The sequence below is a fragment of the Doryrhamphus excisus genome, chromosome 1, assembly GCF_030265055.1.
Source record: "Doryrhamphus excisus isolate RoL2022-K1 chromosome 1, RoL_Dexc_1.0, whole genome shotgun sequence".
Lineage (NCBI taxonomy): Eukaryota > Metazoa > Chordata > Actinopteri > Syngnathiformes > Syngnathidae > Doryrhamphus > Doryrhamphus excisus.
Window position 1 is genome coordinate 14,229,027 of NC_080466.1, and position 17,250 is coordinate 14,246,276.

At 44.5% G+C, this 17,250-nt stretch overlaps 1 protein-coding gene across 9 annotated transcripts in view; it reads left to right on the forward strand.

The window, feature by feature from the left end:
- sorbs2a (sorbin and SH3 domain containing 2a) overlaps window positions 1-17,250 on the forward strand; it is a 47,337-nt gene that overhangs the window by 471 nt on the left and 29,616 nt on the right. For 6 of the 9 annotated variants that reach the window (XM_058084901.1, XM_058084847.1, XM_058084892.1 and 3 more), the window contains exons 2-5: window positions 14,459-14,514; window positions 15,877-15,966; window positions 16,687-16,713; window positions 16,785-16,897. In XM_058084901.1, the coding sequence (XP_057940884.1) occupies window positions 14,505-14,514; window positions 15,877-15,966; window positions 16,687-16,713; window positions 16,785-16,897 (240 nt within the window). In that variant the 5' untranslated portion in view covers window positions 14,459-14,504. Of the gene's footprint in view, window positions 1-7; window positions 6,990-14,458; window positions 14,515-15,876; window positions 15,967-16,686; window positions 16,714-16,784; window positions 16,898-17,250 lie in introns of those variants that run through there. The other 3 variants (XM_058084837.1, XM_058084875.1, XM_058084864.1) reach the window with 3 other exon arrangements.

Below are 17,250 nucleotides of genomic sequence, written 5' to 3' on the forward strand. Positions count from 1 at the left end.
TAAGGCACTTTTATCACCTAATTGGACATCTACTCGGACATTTTTGTCGACTGCTAGCGGAAAGTCAGCCACCAAGAGAGCGGGGCAGATGAGCAGGGTCAACCGGCTTAGGTGCATCCGAGTGAGCGTCCTCCTTTCCGGTACATTTATGGATGATGACATTATTATTATGAAAGGACAACGTGGAATGATAGCACCGCTAGTCAACAAAAGCCCCCCAATGGCCACAGTTTAATCTCCATGCCGCATAATCTCTGTTGTCTATCATGCAGTATGTATATATGTACACAATAAGTGCAGCGATGCATTTTCTGTGGTAAAAGTACTGGACGTATTTATGTTTTATCCTCGCTTTACTAAGATCAGCTCAACGTTTATTAAAGATAATGAGATTAGAAGCAAATAGAAAACATTACAGCAAAAACATGAATGCAATGCCTCTTGACAGCAGTGCCCGGCTATTTTTAAAGACCTACTGCACAAACTTTAGTCAAAGATCCTCTGTGTAACAAGAGTGTTCTGCTGTTGTTAAGGACCTAGGGAAAACAGTACTCAAAGATCCTCTATATGACAGAAGTGCTCAGTTGTTTTAAAGATCAAAAAATGAGTGTCAAAGATCGTCTACGTGACAGGACCACGTTGCTGCTTTTAAGAACCTGCTGCGAAAATGTGTGTCAAAGATCCTGTATATGACAAGAGTGGTCTGCTGTGTAGGCTGGACAGGAGAAACGATACTCAAAGATCCTCTAGTCTTCTGCTGTTTTTAAGAACCTACTGCAAAAATGTGAGTCAAAGATTGTCTATAAGACAGAAGTGCTCAGCTGTTTTTGAAGATCTACTGCAGAAACATTAGTCCAAGATCCTCTGTGTGTTAGTGGCTCTGGTGTTTTTAAGTATGGTCTGCAAAAAAAACCCAACACTAGTCAAAGATCCTCTGTTTGACAAGTCCTGTGCCGTTTTTAAAAACCTGCTGTAAAAAAATGTGAGTCAAAGACCCTTTATATGACAGAACGGCTGTGCTGTTTTTAATGACCTACTGCAAAAAAAAAAAAAAACCTAACCAAAGATCCTCTATATGGCAGGAGCAGAACTCCAGTCAAACATTGTCTGGGACGGAAGCGCCCTGCAGTTTTTAAGTACATTTGCAAAAACAGTCTCTAGAGGAAGAACAGGAGTGCTCTGCCGGAACCGACTGCAGGAATGCTAGTCCAAGATCCTCTATTTGACAGGAGTGCTCTGCTTCAGAAACATTAGTTAAAGATCCTTGATATGACAGGAGTGCTACTATGCAACTTTTCAGGACCTACTGCAACAATGCTTTTCAAAGATCCTCTATTTGACAGATGTGCTTACTGCACAAACGCTGGTCAAAAATAGACTTAGCATGTTTTTAGCAGCACTGTTGGCGTCCCCCTTCCGCCTCGTGCTGAATGGCATCATGGATATCGATGTCCTATTTTGCGGCCAGCATGGTGTTGGTACGCCAAAGCAGTGACGTGCAGCCACCTGCGTACTGGTTAAACTGGTATGAAGAGATGTTGGCCAAACAATGAAACAAGAGGCTTCTCTCTTCCTGTCGTCTGAATGCAAAATGACGGTCCAGGAGGGTGGGAAGTGAAACATTATCCCTCCAGGATGGTCACGCCACTCCCACGTTTTGCAGGCCTGTCTTACTAGCTTGCTACTAGATACCAGAGTTGTATCGTTATATAGTATGTAGTTGTATTTTTATATAGTATGTATACTAGTTGGGTTTCTTTTGAGTAGAGAAGGAATCAACAGCACCCCTGCTGGTTGCAGTCACCTACTGCACTTCATTGCTTCAACACGATGAATCAATGCCACGGATGAATGGATTATTATTCCCATGTCTTGTCTTGGTTATCTACAAGTGGATTTTTTTCTCCTCCTGGATGTCGTGGATAGCGGCGCTTGAAACGCTGGCAGACTCGCTGACATCAGTAATACTGGATGAGCTTTTTTTTTTTTTTAAATGACCTAATCCGTCCTAATCATTCTAGATTAGACTGCTGACCGTCCACGCTGGCCGGAATGTCGCAGGCTCTTTCCTCTTGTAAAGATATTGATCTGTCTTTGGCAGCAGGCACGATCAATCAATCAAAGAAAAAGAACTGAACAAAAGTTGGTTGTTGCTCCGGCTAGCCGCCAGGGTCCTAAACGGGTAGCTAAACTAGCCCTGTTTTATTGCTCCCCTGATAGCTCTTGGGTCTCGCCCCAAGGTTACATCATTAGCAGCCATCACTTGTCAGCTTTTCGCCATTCCGTTGTGATCCTTGGCACGTGAACGGGGGGGGTCTGGCCAGCAGCTGCTCCTGCCGCCGTCGCCGCCGTCGCTTGGCCCGAGCACTGGCCCTTCCGCCACCTGTGCCCGCTTGTCGATTTGATTCCTGCATTACCGCTTTGTCACCCACAACACGGGTCCCGTTGAAGCGGGTGACGCGGGCTAGCAGCAGCTTGGATCATTTGTGTGTTTAGCTCCTTGTTCCATCCCATCAACATTTGCATCGTGCCTTCAAGCTAAAACCAGGACTGGGATAACCTGTTAATAAAAATAACAGTATTGTGGCCTGCCATAGCACTTTGAAAGTTTAAAAACGAGATGCACGTGTGGCACGGTTGTCTTCACGTTGACGCTGGTGTCTTTTCATGGAACCGAGGTTCTGGCTGGGCAGCCTTCATGACGTAAGTCGAATATTTCAAACATCTGATGGTTATTTTTACATTCTGCTACATTACAGCCTTCAGAAAGCGTACTTTTTGCATTTAAATTTAGATTTTTTTTTTTACCTTTTACACTTCTTTTTACTAGCACAGTGTGTATAATTAGACAATTAGATATAATTAGATGCCAAAATCCTTACATTTATTAATGCATAATTGGCCAATTTAGGCCAGAAACTGAGAAATACATGTAGGCGGCTGACTCTTCTAATGGGATGGGATGGGATGTCCGCCTCTGCACACATAAACTATAAACATCTTCATCATGTCAACAAGATGTAGGGACGATGTAGAGGTTCCACTGGAGTTTGATGTTGAACATTCAAAACCCCGAAATTTTGACCAAGGAAATGACTCAAATTCCACCATGACAAGGAATGTGAAATCCTAACTTGTGAACTGTGTATGTCCAGTGCCCCCTTTGTTTGTATTAATGTTGACGGTTTGTTAAAAAAAAAATTTTGGAAAAAATTAAGTAAAAAAAAAAAAAAAAAAAACTTTTTTGGGAAAATTTTGGATGTACCAGGATGTACAGGAAGTCTGCATCCACAAAAAGAAAAAAATCCATCCATTCCTCATTTATAGTTATGTTGAATTGTTTTCTGCATGTAAGACGATAATTAATCTCTGTTAAATGAATTTTTTATCAATATTCTTTTCTACTTGCATAAAATTCCCTCAGTTTTTGCAAATTTTTTCAAGGAATTGATCATGAAAAGTGAGGTTGCACTGTACTTAACGGTATAATTCCATGTAGTTTGTAGTTTGTAGCATGGCCAGTTGAATTAATCAAATATCAGACAAGTACATGAAAAAAACTCCTTTTGTCGCCTCCATTGCTTAGTTTTGTGCGAGATAAGTTAACTATTTCCTGTCCAGAAAGCATGCTGCACAGTAGCTGCCCGGGCTGGTTTTAGGTGTCCGGGTTGAAACGGTGAGATGCGAATAGCAGGGCTTACATCATCCTTCTGGGAATAGCTGCAAGTCAGGGGTCTTGGTGCTTGCGGTTGGCCCCCTTTTTTTTCTTCTGATGTATATTCAGACTGTGTGTGGTCACGTCCAAATATACGGTCCCGTATGAATTACACAGCAGTAAAGTCAGATGGATAGATGTGACACGGACTGCATATGTATCCACACCTTGGACCACCTCAGATTTATATGGCCCGACTCTGAGATGTTTCGTGGAAAGATCCATCTTTCACAAAAGCCAAAGACAAAGTAACACATGTTCAGGATAATCCTTTCTTGCTAGCTGAACTGATTTTATTTTAGGACGCATATTTTACAGAAAATGGTCCACTGTGTGTGTAAATACAGTGCTACTATGAATGATATGAATACAGCAATATGGACGTGGCAATATGCAAGGCATTATTGGAAGTACACGTTAGCTGCTTTAGGTTTTCACAGCGTCAGCGAGTGATGTTTGGCGCTTTTATTTCCATGGAAGTTGAACAGCTGCTGGCTACTTTCTGATGTCCAGGCAGACGCTGTAGCAGTTCTACATTTGATGATGTTTCAGATCGACCCACATGGATGTTGGGACTGGTCAGCACCTTTAATCACTGAGTGCTTCTATCGACAGCGCCGACCCTCAAGGACCGGCTATCACTGGTTCCGTTTCATTCCGTGTTGCCAATTTTGCAACGTTGTTGCTACATATAGCGAGTAAGGGCATCGTACTCAGCTCTTGATCAACAAAGCCAAGAATGTAGAGCCAAAATGTTAACAAAGTTTCTTGTCAAAAACCGGGGCCTTTGAAAACCGAGGATTGACTGTAGTTTGCTCCGTGCAGTATTGTACTGGGAAAGAGTACAACAATTTAGCCAAATTTCAGACAAAAACCGAATCGTTCAAAAACCGGGGCGTACGAAAACTGAAGTTTGAATGTAGTTTGTTATGTGCAATGTTGCACAAAAACAGTGTATAAAAACCAAGGCAAAATTTCAGACAAAATATCAATAACAACAAACAAATCATATGCAAATTGAGGTGTACGACAAGTTTTGACTGTAGTATGTGCCGTATCATACGGAAAACTGAGACATTGTACGAAAACCAAAGCAAAATTTTAGTCCAACCCAGGTTTACGAAAATCGTGGAATGACATGCAGTATTGTATGGAAAACCTAGACAGTGTACAAAAACCGAGGCAAAATTTCAGACAAAATATCCAACAAAAAACAAATGATATGCAAATTGAGGTGTACGACAAGTTTTGAGTGTAGTATGTGCCATATTGTACAGAAAACAGACATTGTACGAAAACCGAAGCAAAATTTTGGCAAACATTTTAGTCCAATCCAGGTTAATGGAAACTGGGGCATACGAAAATTGAGGAATGACGAGCAGTATTGTACGGAAAAGACCCCTGACACCCCTACCTAATAGTATTAATAACATGAGGCGCCCACTATGCTAGCTTTTCAGCTTCCAGGAATTGTGCAACGTGGGGCTGTGTATTATCCCGCTGCAACATGAGGTGATGGTCTTGGATGAACGACACATCAATGGGCGTCAGGTTCTCCACACCATGAGTCTGTGCATTCGGAATACCTAATAATCAATCTTTGTTGACCTGCCCATACCATACGCCCACCCCCACCATGGACAGTCGGTCTACAACACACAGGACAGCATACTAGCATACTCATCGGACTTGTCGCCCAGTGAGCGTGTTTGGGATGGTCTAGGTTGGCGTCACACCAGATACTCATACCGATGATACCACTGGAATGCCGCCCAGGCCCACCTACAGCTAAACCCTTTGTTGTTGCCAACCGGTCTAATCAGCATCTTGCCAGACTTGTGCCCAATATTGGTGAGAGGCCTTGACGTTTGGCGTCTTACAAGTGTTGTGTTGATATTTTTGTTGAGTGTATATTTATATTTACGACGACGGTGTGTGTCACGGACGTTTGCGCGTCTCTCTGCGAGGTGACCCCCGTTGGGCGTCCTGACAGGTGATCAAAGTGTCAGCGCCAGAAAAGTGAAAGAAAATCTCGGCAGAGGAATTTGACAGTCGTCTGTGGAGTCATACCCAGTCCCCCCCGAGCATAGCCCCATGTTGACGAAATGCGTGGACTACTGTGTGACATGAACCCACACACTGTGTGTGTGCAGCAGTGTTTGTGTACTCTTCAATGACACAAACTATTTTTTCATGATTTTTTTTTATAATAAAAACATGTTTTACTACTCTTAAAATAGTTTAGTGCATGGGTACTCCGGTGTCCTCCCCCATTCCAAAAACATGCTAGCTTCATTTGCCACTCCAAATTGTCCATAGGTATGAATGTGAGTGTGAATGGTTGTTTGTCTATATGTGCCCTGGGATTGGGTGGCCACCAGTCCAGGGTGTACCCCGCCTCTCATCCGAAGACAGCTGGGATAGGCTCCAGCATACACGTGACTGTATAGATGAAGAATAGATGGATGGATGGATGGTTGGATTCACCAAAAACCAATAATACAGGAACAGAGGTGTAGGAAACTTGAATGTTGACTGTATTTTGGTACATGTGGTGTGGTACGTGAAACTGAGACATTGTGAGGTAAAATCTTTGTGAAAATATTTGTCGAAAATTGGGGTGTATGAAAACCAAGTAATGACTGTAATTGGCTACATGTATTGTACGGAAAACCGAGGCAGAGCTTTGGAGAACATTTCCAACAACATACGCAAACTAAGACAATGCACAAAAACTGAAGCAAAATTTTGGCAAACATTTCCACCGAATCATACCGAAACCTGGTGCTGACAAAAACCAAGACAGTGTACGAAAAACCAGGCAACATTTTGATGAAAACCAGAGCGTGTGAAAACCGAGGTTTGATTGTGTCGATGTGTGCGCTATATTGGAGTGTGTGCGTGTGCGTGATAAAATAGAGTTAGTCCGGCCTGTCACTTAGCCCCCCTCCCGTCAGTACTGGGGTGGGGGGTAACTTTCCAGTGTCATGGACCAGCATGCCTGAGTCTGTAAATAGCAGATCTGATCACGGCTTCACCCAAACAGGGAAGTCTCTCTCTCTCTCTCCTCTCCAAACTTTCTCCCGTGGTCTCAGTGCTTCCCAGGCTTTAACGCGTGGCGGAATACGACCCGGCCAAGGGGGGCGACTCGGGAAGAAGACTGGGAAAGTAACATTTCAAACAAGACCATAGAAAAACACGCAGCGGATCGCGGCTCATCTTTTTGCCTGTTCTGTCAAAAGCCTCCCTCTCATCCTGTTTGGCTTTTATGACGGTAAGAGTTCATCTTGACGGAATGTTGCACCTGCACCTTGCTGCCTGGGGGGGTCATTCTCTCCGGTTAAACGTGGCAAACAATAGCCAGGCTTCTAGGTGGGATTCAATCAGTCACTAATTAGCAGGGTAAGAAAACATGGATGCCAGCAGAAGTTCACCGTTGAATGGAGCCAGAATGGAGAAATGGCGTCCAACAAAACAAAAGGCTTTCATTTGAGCTTCGATTGCGGCGTGCGACACTGAAATCTCTTACAGCGTGGCAGAGCTCATTGTTGGGGTTGCTGGAACAAAGCTACTGAGAAAGGAAAGCTAGCTTTCAAATGTGCAGGTTAGGGTTAGTCATGCATATGATGTACATTACATCCAGCGTGCGTACTACAGTACATCCAGCGTACTGTACAGTACGTCCAGCGCTGGATGTACGCTGGATGTACTGTACAGTACGCTGGATGTACTATATGTAAGATACATACCACAAATGCTCCAATAAATGCAGTCCCCTACAGTCGCCTATAGTCGCCGGGTGCTTGGTTTCAAGAAAGCGGCCATGTTGTACTTGTTCATAAATGATGTTTTCCTTTCTCTCGTTTCACCCTCAGAAGCATTATTTCCAAAAAAATAAACTTCTTGTGTATCATGAGTTTTTACATTTACCTTAAAATAACATTGGCATAATCAGCTGTGGCTGTAGGCAACCTCCTTTTTTATGAACTCCACAACAAGGTAGCTCTTCATGCTTTAAAATGTTGCGACTCCGCTGATGGTGGGAAAGTCACCTGTGTTGAACTTTATTCCAACATTGGTTGTGTAGTTCCCTTTAGTTCCTGTTCCACTTACTCGTGAACTTTTTATCATTATTAAAGTTAAAACGTGAACGTAAATGTCCTGGCCGTTACTCTTCCCATTGTGGTCCTCTGTGAATCCTGATAGTATTTTCTTCCCACTTTTTACCCTGGAAACCCCCCAACCACCTCCCCATCGTCCCATTTGACTTGCTTACATCTCTTGTTACAAACTTTGTCACGGCCTCTCCTTCCCCCCGCTCAACAAAAGCCACCCATCCCTCCTAAAGGTGTGGAGGAATGTCACCTTGCCGCCCCCCCACCAGGCGCTTGCTTCCGTTGGGTTTGCACAAGACGGTGCTTTGTTTGTTACCTGCTAGCTTCTTCTCACCCAAAACTTCCTGAGGTTGTTGGTACTTTCTTAGGTGGAGATGGGTGTTGTTGTTCGGCTCCAGCTGTGCCATTTTGCTAGCACACGGGACAGAAACTGGCCAAAACGTGTGTTGCTCGGGTCATACCATGAATTTGACGTGGACACAAAAATTCACAGCTTGAAACTTCGTGTCTTTATCGAGTGCCCAGGAGTCAGCCAATTTTCTATTTTGTGTCACACGGGTGAGTTAGTGATATTTGAGTCATTGTCCGTCACCTGTGAGTCAGTGACACCCGAGTCTTTGGCGTATCTGTGAGTTAGTGAGGCTTTGTTGACCACTTGAGTCGGTGAACCTCGAGTCATCATCCAGCACACATGAGTCAACGACTCTGAGCTCTTTGTGGAGTACCAATGAGTCAGTAACATCTACCTGTGAATCAGTGAAACCTAAGTCTTTGTCAAGAAACCTGTGAGTCAGTTAAACTCGAGTCTCAGTCTAGTACCCGTGAGTCAGTGTGATTCACGTCTTTGCTGAGTACCCTTGAATCAGTGAAACCCGAGTCTTTGTCAAGAAGCTGTGAGTCAGTGAATTTCGATTTTTTGTCTAATACCCTTGAGTCATTGAGACTGTCTGTGCCCGTGATGCAGCTTGTGCGGGAAAAGGAAATGAGGACCAATTCATGACATGTCACCTGGTGTCGTTGCTGTTGCAGGGTTGAGTTAGTGAAGGAGTTAACGAGCAGAGTACCCGTGAGTCCCTGTTTGGTAAAGGATTGGTTCATGCCTGGACCGTGTGTCGACAAACATGCTTAGCCAAGTTGCTGTTGTGGATTTTTAGCATCAAAAAGTGTGTGTTGTATTTGCGCGGAACGTGTGATGCTGGCAGATATGTTCCTCTTGACAATCTTAGAGGGTAAAGGGTCTTATCTAATGGCAGTAAATATAGCAGCCCCCGCTAATCAACTTGCTCTTATCTCCGCGCTCGACACTTAACGCCGGTACCTGGGGAATCCGGACTGTGTGCGGAATGAGGGCCCACTTGCTGATAGGCGTTGACTTTTAGGGGCGCCTCCAATGACAAACTGTTATTGGAAATATGTTGTTTATGTCTGAAGCCAACATGGTCCTGGAGGACAAAGATTGTTTTCAAACAGAATGAGTGACGGAAGATCTAGCAAAGACACATTTCATTTCTTATTTACTTCTGTTGTTTGAACAACTTTTATTCCCTCAAGCAAACCTCATTCATGACAAGTAGCGTTCCAGCTAGTAGCAGTCAGGTAATTCATCAAATGATAGTCATGAATAAAAAACACTACGCTGAGGCTTTACTGCCAAGCGCTAGTCAAAGATCCTCTATGTGACTGACATGAACAGGAGCCCTGTGCTGGTATTAGGAATGTACTGCAGAAATGTCAAGTCAAAGATCCCCTATATAACAGGAATGCTCTGCAGTTTTGAAGAATCTACCACTAAAGTACGAATCAAAGATTGTTGATATGACAGGAGAGCTTTGCTGTTTTAAGGATCTTGTGTAAAAACACCAGCCAAAGATTCTCTGCTGTATTTCGGCGTCTGCCTCATATTGCTCATCAAAGATCCTCCATATGGCAGGAGTGTTCTGCTCTTTTTAGGAATCTGCTGCAAAAACACGAGTCAAAGATCCTCTATATAAGAGAAGTGCTCTGCTGTTTTGGGGGATTTAATACAAAAATGCTACTCTGACATTTTTGCCAGGACTTTTCTGCTGTTTTATGGAATCGGGTGCAAAAACACGAGTTTGAACTTTCCACACGGGCCGCTCTGATGTTGTTTAATGGGCAGGTTTGGCCCGCAGGCCACTAGTTGAGTAGTGTTGATGAGGTTTTTCTTTGCGGACGTGTCCTTGCCAGGAGCTACATGTATCCAGCTTCGTCCTTCAGCTGGTCTAATCTTTGGTGCTGTGAGACATGCTAGCTGTGTGTTCAGTGGTGTTGGTTGGGCGGGGGGGGCATCAGGGGTTGTCTTCTGATGTCCTCATGTGGCCTCCCACAGCCATCTTTAATGATTCTGCATGTTGATATCAGCTTTGAAGCACTGGAGTCTTTTCATGTATCGTTGTTGTTGTTATCTGGGATAGAAATAGCAAGATACAACGCCACAACGTTGCCACATCCAATTCCGTCTCCTCCCGCGCCCCCCCTCTCTGGAGCATTGCGGGGGTTGGCGTTGCATAATTACACGAGTGCCGTCGGCCCGCCGGCTCTAGCTCGTTAGCAGCGCTGTGACGCAATCTGCCAAACACACGGGCCTCTGTTGATGGCAGCATGGGCAGCGAGCGGGCACGCAGGGTCACCGTATTGGCCTCTGTCCCCCTCCCCCATGCAATCAGAGAGCCGGCGGGGGTCTGCTAATGAGTGGCAAGGTTGAACAAACAAGGCAGATAACAGGGACTTCTGTTGGACGTGGTTGTTGTTCAGCTAGTGATGATGTGTTGGTAGAACATGGCACCCCATAGTAAACGTATTGCTGTCAGAAGATGTTTATCTCGCATATGTTATACTTTACGGCCTTGTTGCTATCATGGAATAGTGTTTAGAAGACATTCTGGAACCAAGACATGACTTATTCTGTTCTGTGGCAAATTTGACGTTATTCGTTTTGTCCTTTTTTTATCTGTGAATTGGAATAGCATCCTTTTTCAAAAATGTGTTTCTAGCGTACTTTCAAGCCAAATACTCCTTGTAAAGGTGTTCCTTCATAGCAGTCATCAGTGAAATGATGACTGCAAAGAACAGAAGTCTTTGCTTCTCTGTACTAGCTTTATCCATTTTGGCCTGAAACCTTCCTCTTTTGGAAAAGAAAAACCTCACAGTATGACCGTGGTACTAATGAACATCCGGCAGCAACACAATGTTTTGATAAGATGACTATTTTGATGAAAAATATATCGAACCAAGTTCACCATCTACCTGGAGAAATGTTTATTTAGTCTGCTATAGCTGAGAGGTGTCACCCTGATGGCGTCGCTTCCGGAAATGAGGCTAAACTAGCTAGTTTGTCATGGGTGGGGCCATCAGCGATAAATGTCATTTTTGCAAATTGACCATAGGCTTTCAAAATTTGAAGGTCGGGTCCTTCTTTGGTCACCACAACTAAAATTAATTCATCCGGTTGGCTTCGCTACACATCTTAAAATGAAGCTCCATCAACTATCAGTCAACTAATTTTGATCATGTTGTTTCTCTTCAGTAAATAGCTAACCTTGCAGACTGTTGCTGCTAAAATGTAATGTTAGCACTTTAGCTCATATGTTTCTAACGTTTGTGCCCACTACACATATGTATTAACAATGTGTAGTATAAATAATATGATATGCTGTATATGTACAGCACATATACAATTGCAGAAAAAGATTCTAACAGGGCACAACTCAGCAGCTACCAGCTTTTTTTTTTTGTACTTTCGGAGCGTGTCTGCTGTATATTTGCATCAGCGGATAAGGTCAGGGTTCTCCCTCTGCATGATCGTGCATAATCTTGCAAATCCTGCTGCCTCACAAGGGAATGTGTGGAAGGCGGCAGACGTGGAGGCGGAGGCAGAATGCTAAAAACGCCTCTCAGTTTCGCTAAGCATGCTTTCCGCACGGACTCCAATGGTAACCACTGCTTTGTCAAATCAAACTTTATTGATAAAACACTTTACCAAGTGAAAAACACACATGCATTTTCCCCTAGAATTACCATGTGGAATTAAAAATGGCTGAGCACAAAGCGGCCAGCTGTGGTTTGCACCAGGAACCCATCAGACCACAGCAACCATTTGTCCACTTCCTTTTAAGATCTCTTGTTAAATCAGATTTTGAGACATTGTGTCGGTCATGGACAAAGAAACCAAAAGCATCAGGCCGCAAAAGGCCCTTGGGCCGTGCATTGGATACCCTTGGTATAATCTACCCATGGCATAGACTTTCCTCTTGCCGGACGTACTTTGAATCCCAAGCCGCTCTTGTTTTTAACCACAAAAATGTTCCAGCCATGCGGTGCAGAAGTTAAAGAACGAAACCTTCTGCCTTATTTGGAAAGGTTGGCTTGTTTTCAGGCTGGCCGTGTCTCAGTGGACTTTACAGGTCAGGGACATTTTGTGGCCCTATGGGGGAGATATTTGCTCTCGCTGCTTCTAAATATAAGATCCTGCACCAGCATTTCATGGGCTTATTTCCATCGAGTTGTGTGTGTAGCAGCTGCTAGCACGCAGACTCGCAACGCCGGCGTAGAAAACGGCCGTAGAATTCCTTGTTGGCAAAGTCTTGGAATACATTTGCTAATGAGCTTAATGTGTTGACATCCTTTGACTATGTCTCCGTCCGAGGGACCGCTCAGGGGTCAGGACCCCCGATGCCATGTAGCTTATCTCCCGTGTTCACAGCGACAGCATCCATACTGGATGTATTAGAATATCATTTCAAACAGTAACCAGTTCTTTATTTATTTAAGTTCATTTTGTTTGTTTGTTTCGGCTTTGCTGCACGGCGGCGAGTGGTTAGCACACAGACCTCACAGCTAGGGACCCTAGTTCAATCCCACCCTTGGCCATCTCTGTGTGGAGTTTGCATGTTCTCCCCGTGGATGCGTGGGTTTTCTCCGGGTACTCCGGTTTCCTCCCACATTCCAAAAACATGCTAGGTTAATTGGTTAACACTCCAAATTGTCCATAGGTATGAATGTGAGTGTGAATGGTTGTTTGTCTATATGTGCCCTGTGATTGGCTGGCCACCAGTCCAGCTGGGATAGGCTCCAGCACCCCTTGTGAGGATAAGCAGTAGAAAATGAATGAATGAATGTTTGGGCTTTGTCAGCCAACGAAGCGCATCAAAGCCTGTGGTTGGCGTTTACATGGGGGCGGTATCACGTATGCGAGGAAGGAGGTTTTTCCCCCGTGACTTGAAAAGCCAGTGTTTGAGCGTTTCTTCTGTCAAAGTAAGGGAAAGGATTTTTCCCAGACTGGAGGGACGCATGCTAGCGTTAGCGCATGATGAATCTGCATAATAACTGTCCTGTAATAGTCCAGGGTGAATTTAGTCCTTCATTGGACTAACTCATATGTAGCTTGTGACTTTTGCAAGCTGGCGGTTATTGCGCCGGCGTGTCATTATGGACGCTGGTCTTCTTCGTGGCCGACCAGTTCCCAAATTACAGCCGCTGGATAAACCACCGCCAAACGAGGCCTCTCTCTTACTCAGCGAAAGAAGACTCAAAGCAGACGTCCTCATGATTTAGGATCTGCTGTCCATTGTCAGGTTTGTGCAGTCATTCCGTAGAACCACAACCTTTGACCTCCATCCGTGTAGATGACGCGGCGAGCTCATGACTGTCCGGTGTGAGAGGCGTGTCTTTTCCAGTCGCGGCGCAGCCATAACATCCAGGCCTCCGACGCAGCTGCTGTGACGCCGCAGATCTGCCCCCAAGAAACACGATCACGTTTGGAAGCTGACCGTCCTTCGGATGCCGACAGCTCGCGACGCCAGACGCATGATTTAGCCGGCGCGTGTGCGTGTGGTGCTCGGAGATAGATTTACGAGGGACGGCGGGTAAAGGTGAGGATTGGGTCTCCAGAGGAGGAAGGGATCCCACCACACGCTTGATATAGATGTTATATAACTATGTCTGGACATGAAATATTGATATTTAGCCCTCGTCATAGCTCCGTATTTACTTTTATTTTATGTCTGGAGCACCAACGCCCGCTACGTGAATCACTACACTGACCGACCTGTCACCACAGAATATCCTGGTACTACCGTATGCAGTACAGGGGAAAATAATAAAAATGACTTGAATAAAAAGGCAAAATTAATACAAATAAGATTAAAAAAGGACTATTAGGAGCTAACAGGAGTTAGCTGAGTTTAGCATGCTCGTGTGGTTGCATGTGTGTGTGTGACTCGGGTTGAGTGTGTATATTATATATATTTTCACGTGTTGTGTTTCATGCTTTCATGGAAGGAAGGTTTTACAAGGCCCAATGACGAAGTGCATGTTCGCAATGTCAAAAATATGAGAAGCGCATTTATTTTTGAACGCAGCTCATCTCAGCCGTAAACAGACATTCCCGCTTCCGCTTTTTTCCGTTTACTTTCCTATACAGTATGGTCTCTACTGTCCTATACAGTATGTCTATACTGTCCTATGCATTATGTATATACTGTCCTATACCGTGTGCCTGGGTTATTTACACGATGGATGCTGGTACGCTTCCATCCATGAATGGAAGTCCATTGTGATCAGGATGTAGTAGTAATCGTGAATTGTGTACTTTGCTGTGTGTTTACAGGAAAGCGTGTCTCCCAGCTGGATATCAGTAAGAAGTACCAGCCAATATGAATACAGGTATGACACACAGCGCCACTTCCTGTGTATTCATTTCAACAATGGCGTCTGTTTCGGGCCCCGTCTCAGCGTTCTGGCAGCGTTGCGTGTTGATCTGGGGGTGACGTTATGAACTGTTGCTCCCAGCCATGTATTCCTCCATGAACGCTTGCATAAAGCTGCGCTTGGCAGTCGTCCCGAGTGGAGTTGAGCATTGAGCTGCTGCCAGCCCGACATCAATTTCATCTTTTATTCATCTTTTATTGACAAACAGACAAAAGGAAAAGAGAAAAAACTCCACGTCACTCGTTCTGCAGAGCTTCGGCGTGACACGCATGATTATGTCGGGCCCTGTGATTTCCATGTTAACAGAAGCTGGCCAATCAAAAGGGCGACCTAAAACACCCTTACGTAGTGTGACTGCATCAACCCACGCAGATGTTGGCCCCACCCTTGAAGGGGCCCTATCAGCTCATTTTGGGCCCCTTATGTCCAGTTGTGGACCCCCATAGAGCAGCTACACACTTCCAAATACGCAAAGCTCATGATATGAAAGGTTGGCATGGTTTAGCACCAGAACCCAACATTCTAACTCCATTTATAGGCCGGACACGTGTAAAAAGCATCATAGGTCCTTTAATCACAGAGTGCTTCTATTGACGTTCATTGCGTTCAAGTTCTGGCGATCATATATACGTTCCGCAAGACATCGGTGTTGACGATTATGGAATATTGTTGCTATATTTAGCACAATGTGTGCAGATGAGTGTTTCTTGCATCATGTATTTATGTGCTAATTACATACGAGCTGCCAACAAAGGGGAAGTACTTGCCAAGCAGGCGAGCGGGAGTGAAATGCATGTATGAAAGCTGTCAAAGAAAGAGCTTGGACACACTCTACTTGCTAAAAAAAACCCCCAAAAAACGCTCCAAATTTGCATAACAAAAACATCAAATAACACCAAATCAAATTTCATAGTACAGGGAAGGGTCTGCACGGCGATCGAGTGGTTAGCCCACAGACGTCACAGCTAGGAGACCAGGGTTCAATTCCACCCTCGGCCATCTATCAGACGTGTAGCCAATGTATTTCTGCCCCAGCAGGGGGCAACACTTGTATTTGTGAATCCAGCTAAGAGATAGCACACGTGTGCAAAAGTGTTTGCCCAACTCTTTCATCATAGCAGCATCACACAAAGTGTTGCATTCAAAGACGCCTCATAAATTCATGTACATCTTTGGAGTGTACTCGTGTCCATGTGCTTTAGTCCATAAATGCTTGCAAACCTGCGTGGCCGTACCGCATGTCCGTTGTCCGTATGCATGCTTGTGTGTTTAGCCGCACGTGCACGTGACCGCCCGGCTGGCTCTGCTATTCCTCAGATAGCGGAGGACGTGCTCGCAAAAGCGTGGCCTTGTCACTCACGCTCTCGCCCGTGAAGAGGGTCCAGAGCTCACCAGATCTAGCCTCAGGTACCGACACAGCACGACCACGCAGCATGACACACCACGGGGACGATGCACCAATCAGGGGAGACCAGAAAGGCCGCTTCACGCATTCCTGCTAACGCTTCACTGCTCAATGTTTGCTTATGCAATCTTCCCACCGCTGGGGCTTTCTTTGCTTGTGCTCGCCGTCACCAACCTGTGGGGGGCTTTTTCTTTTCTAGTCATGTCTTGTTGTGCTTGTTGTGCAAGAAAAAAAAAGTTATCATCTTAGGAGAAATGGGGAAAATGAGGTTGAGGGAAAAGTTAGCATATTAGCAGAATCAAGTCAAAATGGTAATTATGGGGACAAAAACTTTTACCAACGTTATTTCTCTTCTTATTCCTACTTTTACCAACATTATTTCTCTTCTTATACCTACTTTTACCAACATTATTTATCTTCTTATTCCTACTTTTAACCAAGGTTATTTATCTTCTTATTCCTACTTTTACCAAGGTGATTTCTCTTCTTATTCCTACTTTTACCAACGTTATTCATCTTCTTATTCCTACTTTTACCAACATTATTTCTCTTCTTATTCCTACTTTTACCAACGTTATTCATCTTCTTATTCCTATTTAGTTCGTCTTCTGCTGCTTGTACTGTAAAGGTATCCTGTGTAGCGTATCTCGTAGTCGGCGTAGCCACGGAAGCGTCTAAACACGCCATCATGTGACGTCCTGTCATCGTCTGCTTTTCCTCAGGGACCGATCCACGCTCGTCCGACTTCAGTAAGTCTCGGCCGTTTGCTTTCTCTCCTGTCGATTGGACCGTCTGGCCGCACTGCTTGTCTTCCTCCTAGACTCCTGGCGCTCCCACAGTGTGACGGATGGCCTGAAGAACGGAGACGCCATCAGCTCCTCTCTGGCCGCCAAAGGCTTCCGTAGCGTCAGACCCAACCTGCAGGACAGAAAGGTAGGAGGTCTCACTCGTACCCTAAAGCCCAACCTCCTGGCCGCCAGGGGTTCTCAAAGACTTTGTCAAGATGTTAAGGAAGTACGGCTGGAATTTTACAAGAATAAAGAATATATAAAGAATGAAGAAGTATAATAGAAGTATAAAATGCAAAAAAAAATATTTAATATTCAAGAAAGAAGACTTACTTTGGAAAAGCTGTACTATTAGCAAATAAAGTTGTGATTTTACCAAAATAAAGTCAAAATTAATCGGGCAAATGGGGAAAAAAAACTGCATAAAGCATACAGTTAAACTATAATAAAGAAAAAAGACTTTTTATTTTGGAAAAGGTAGAATCCTACCAAAATAAA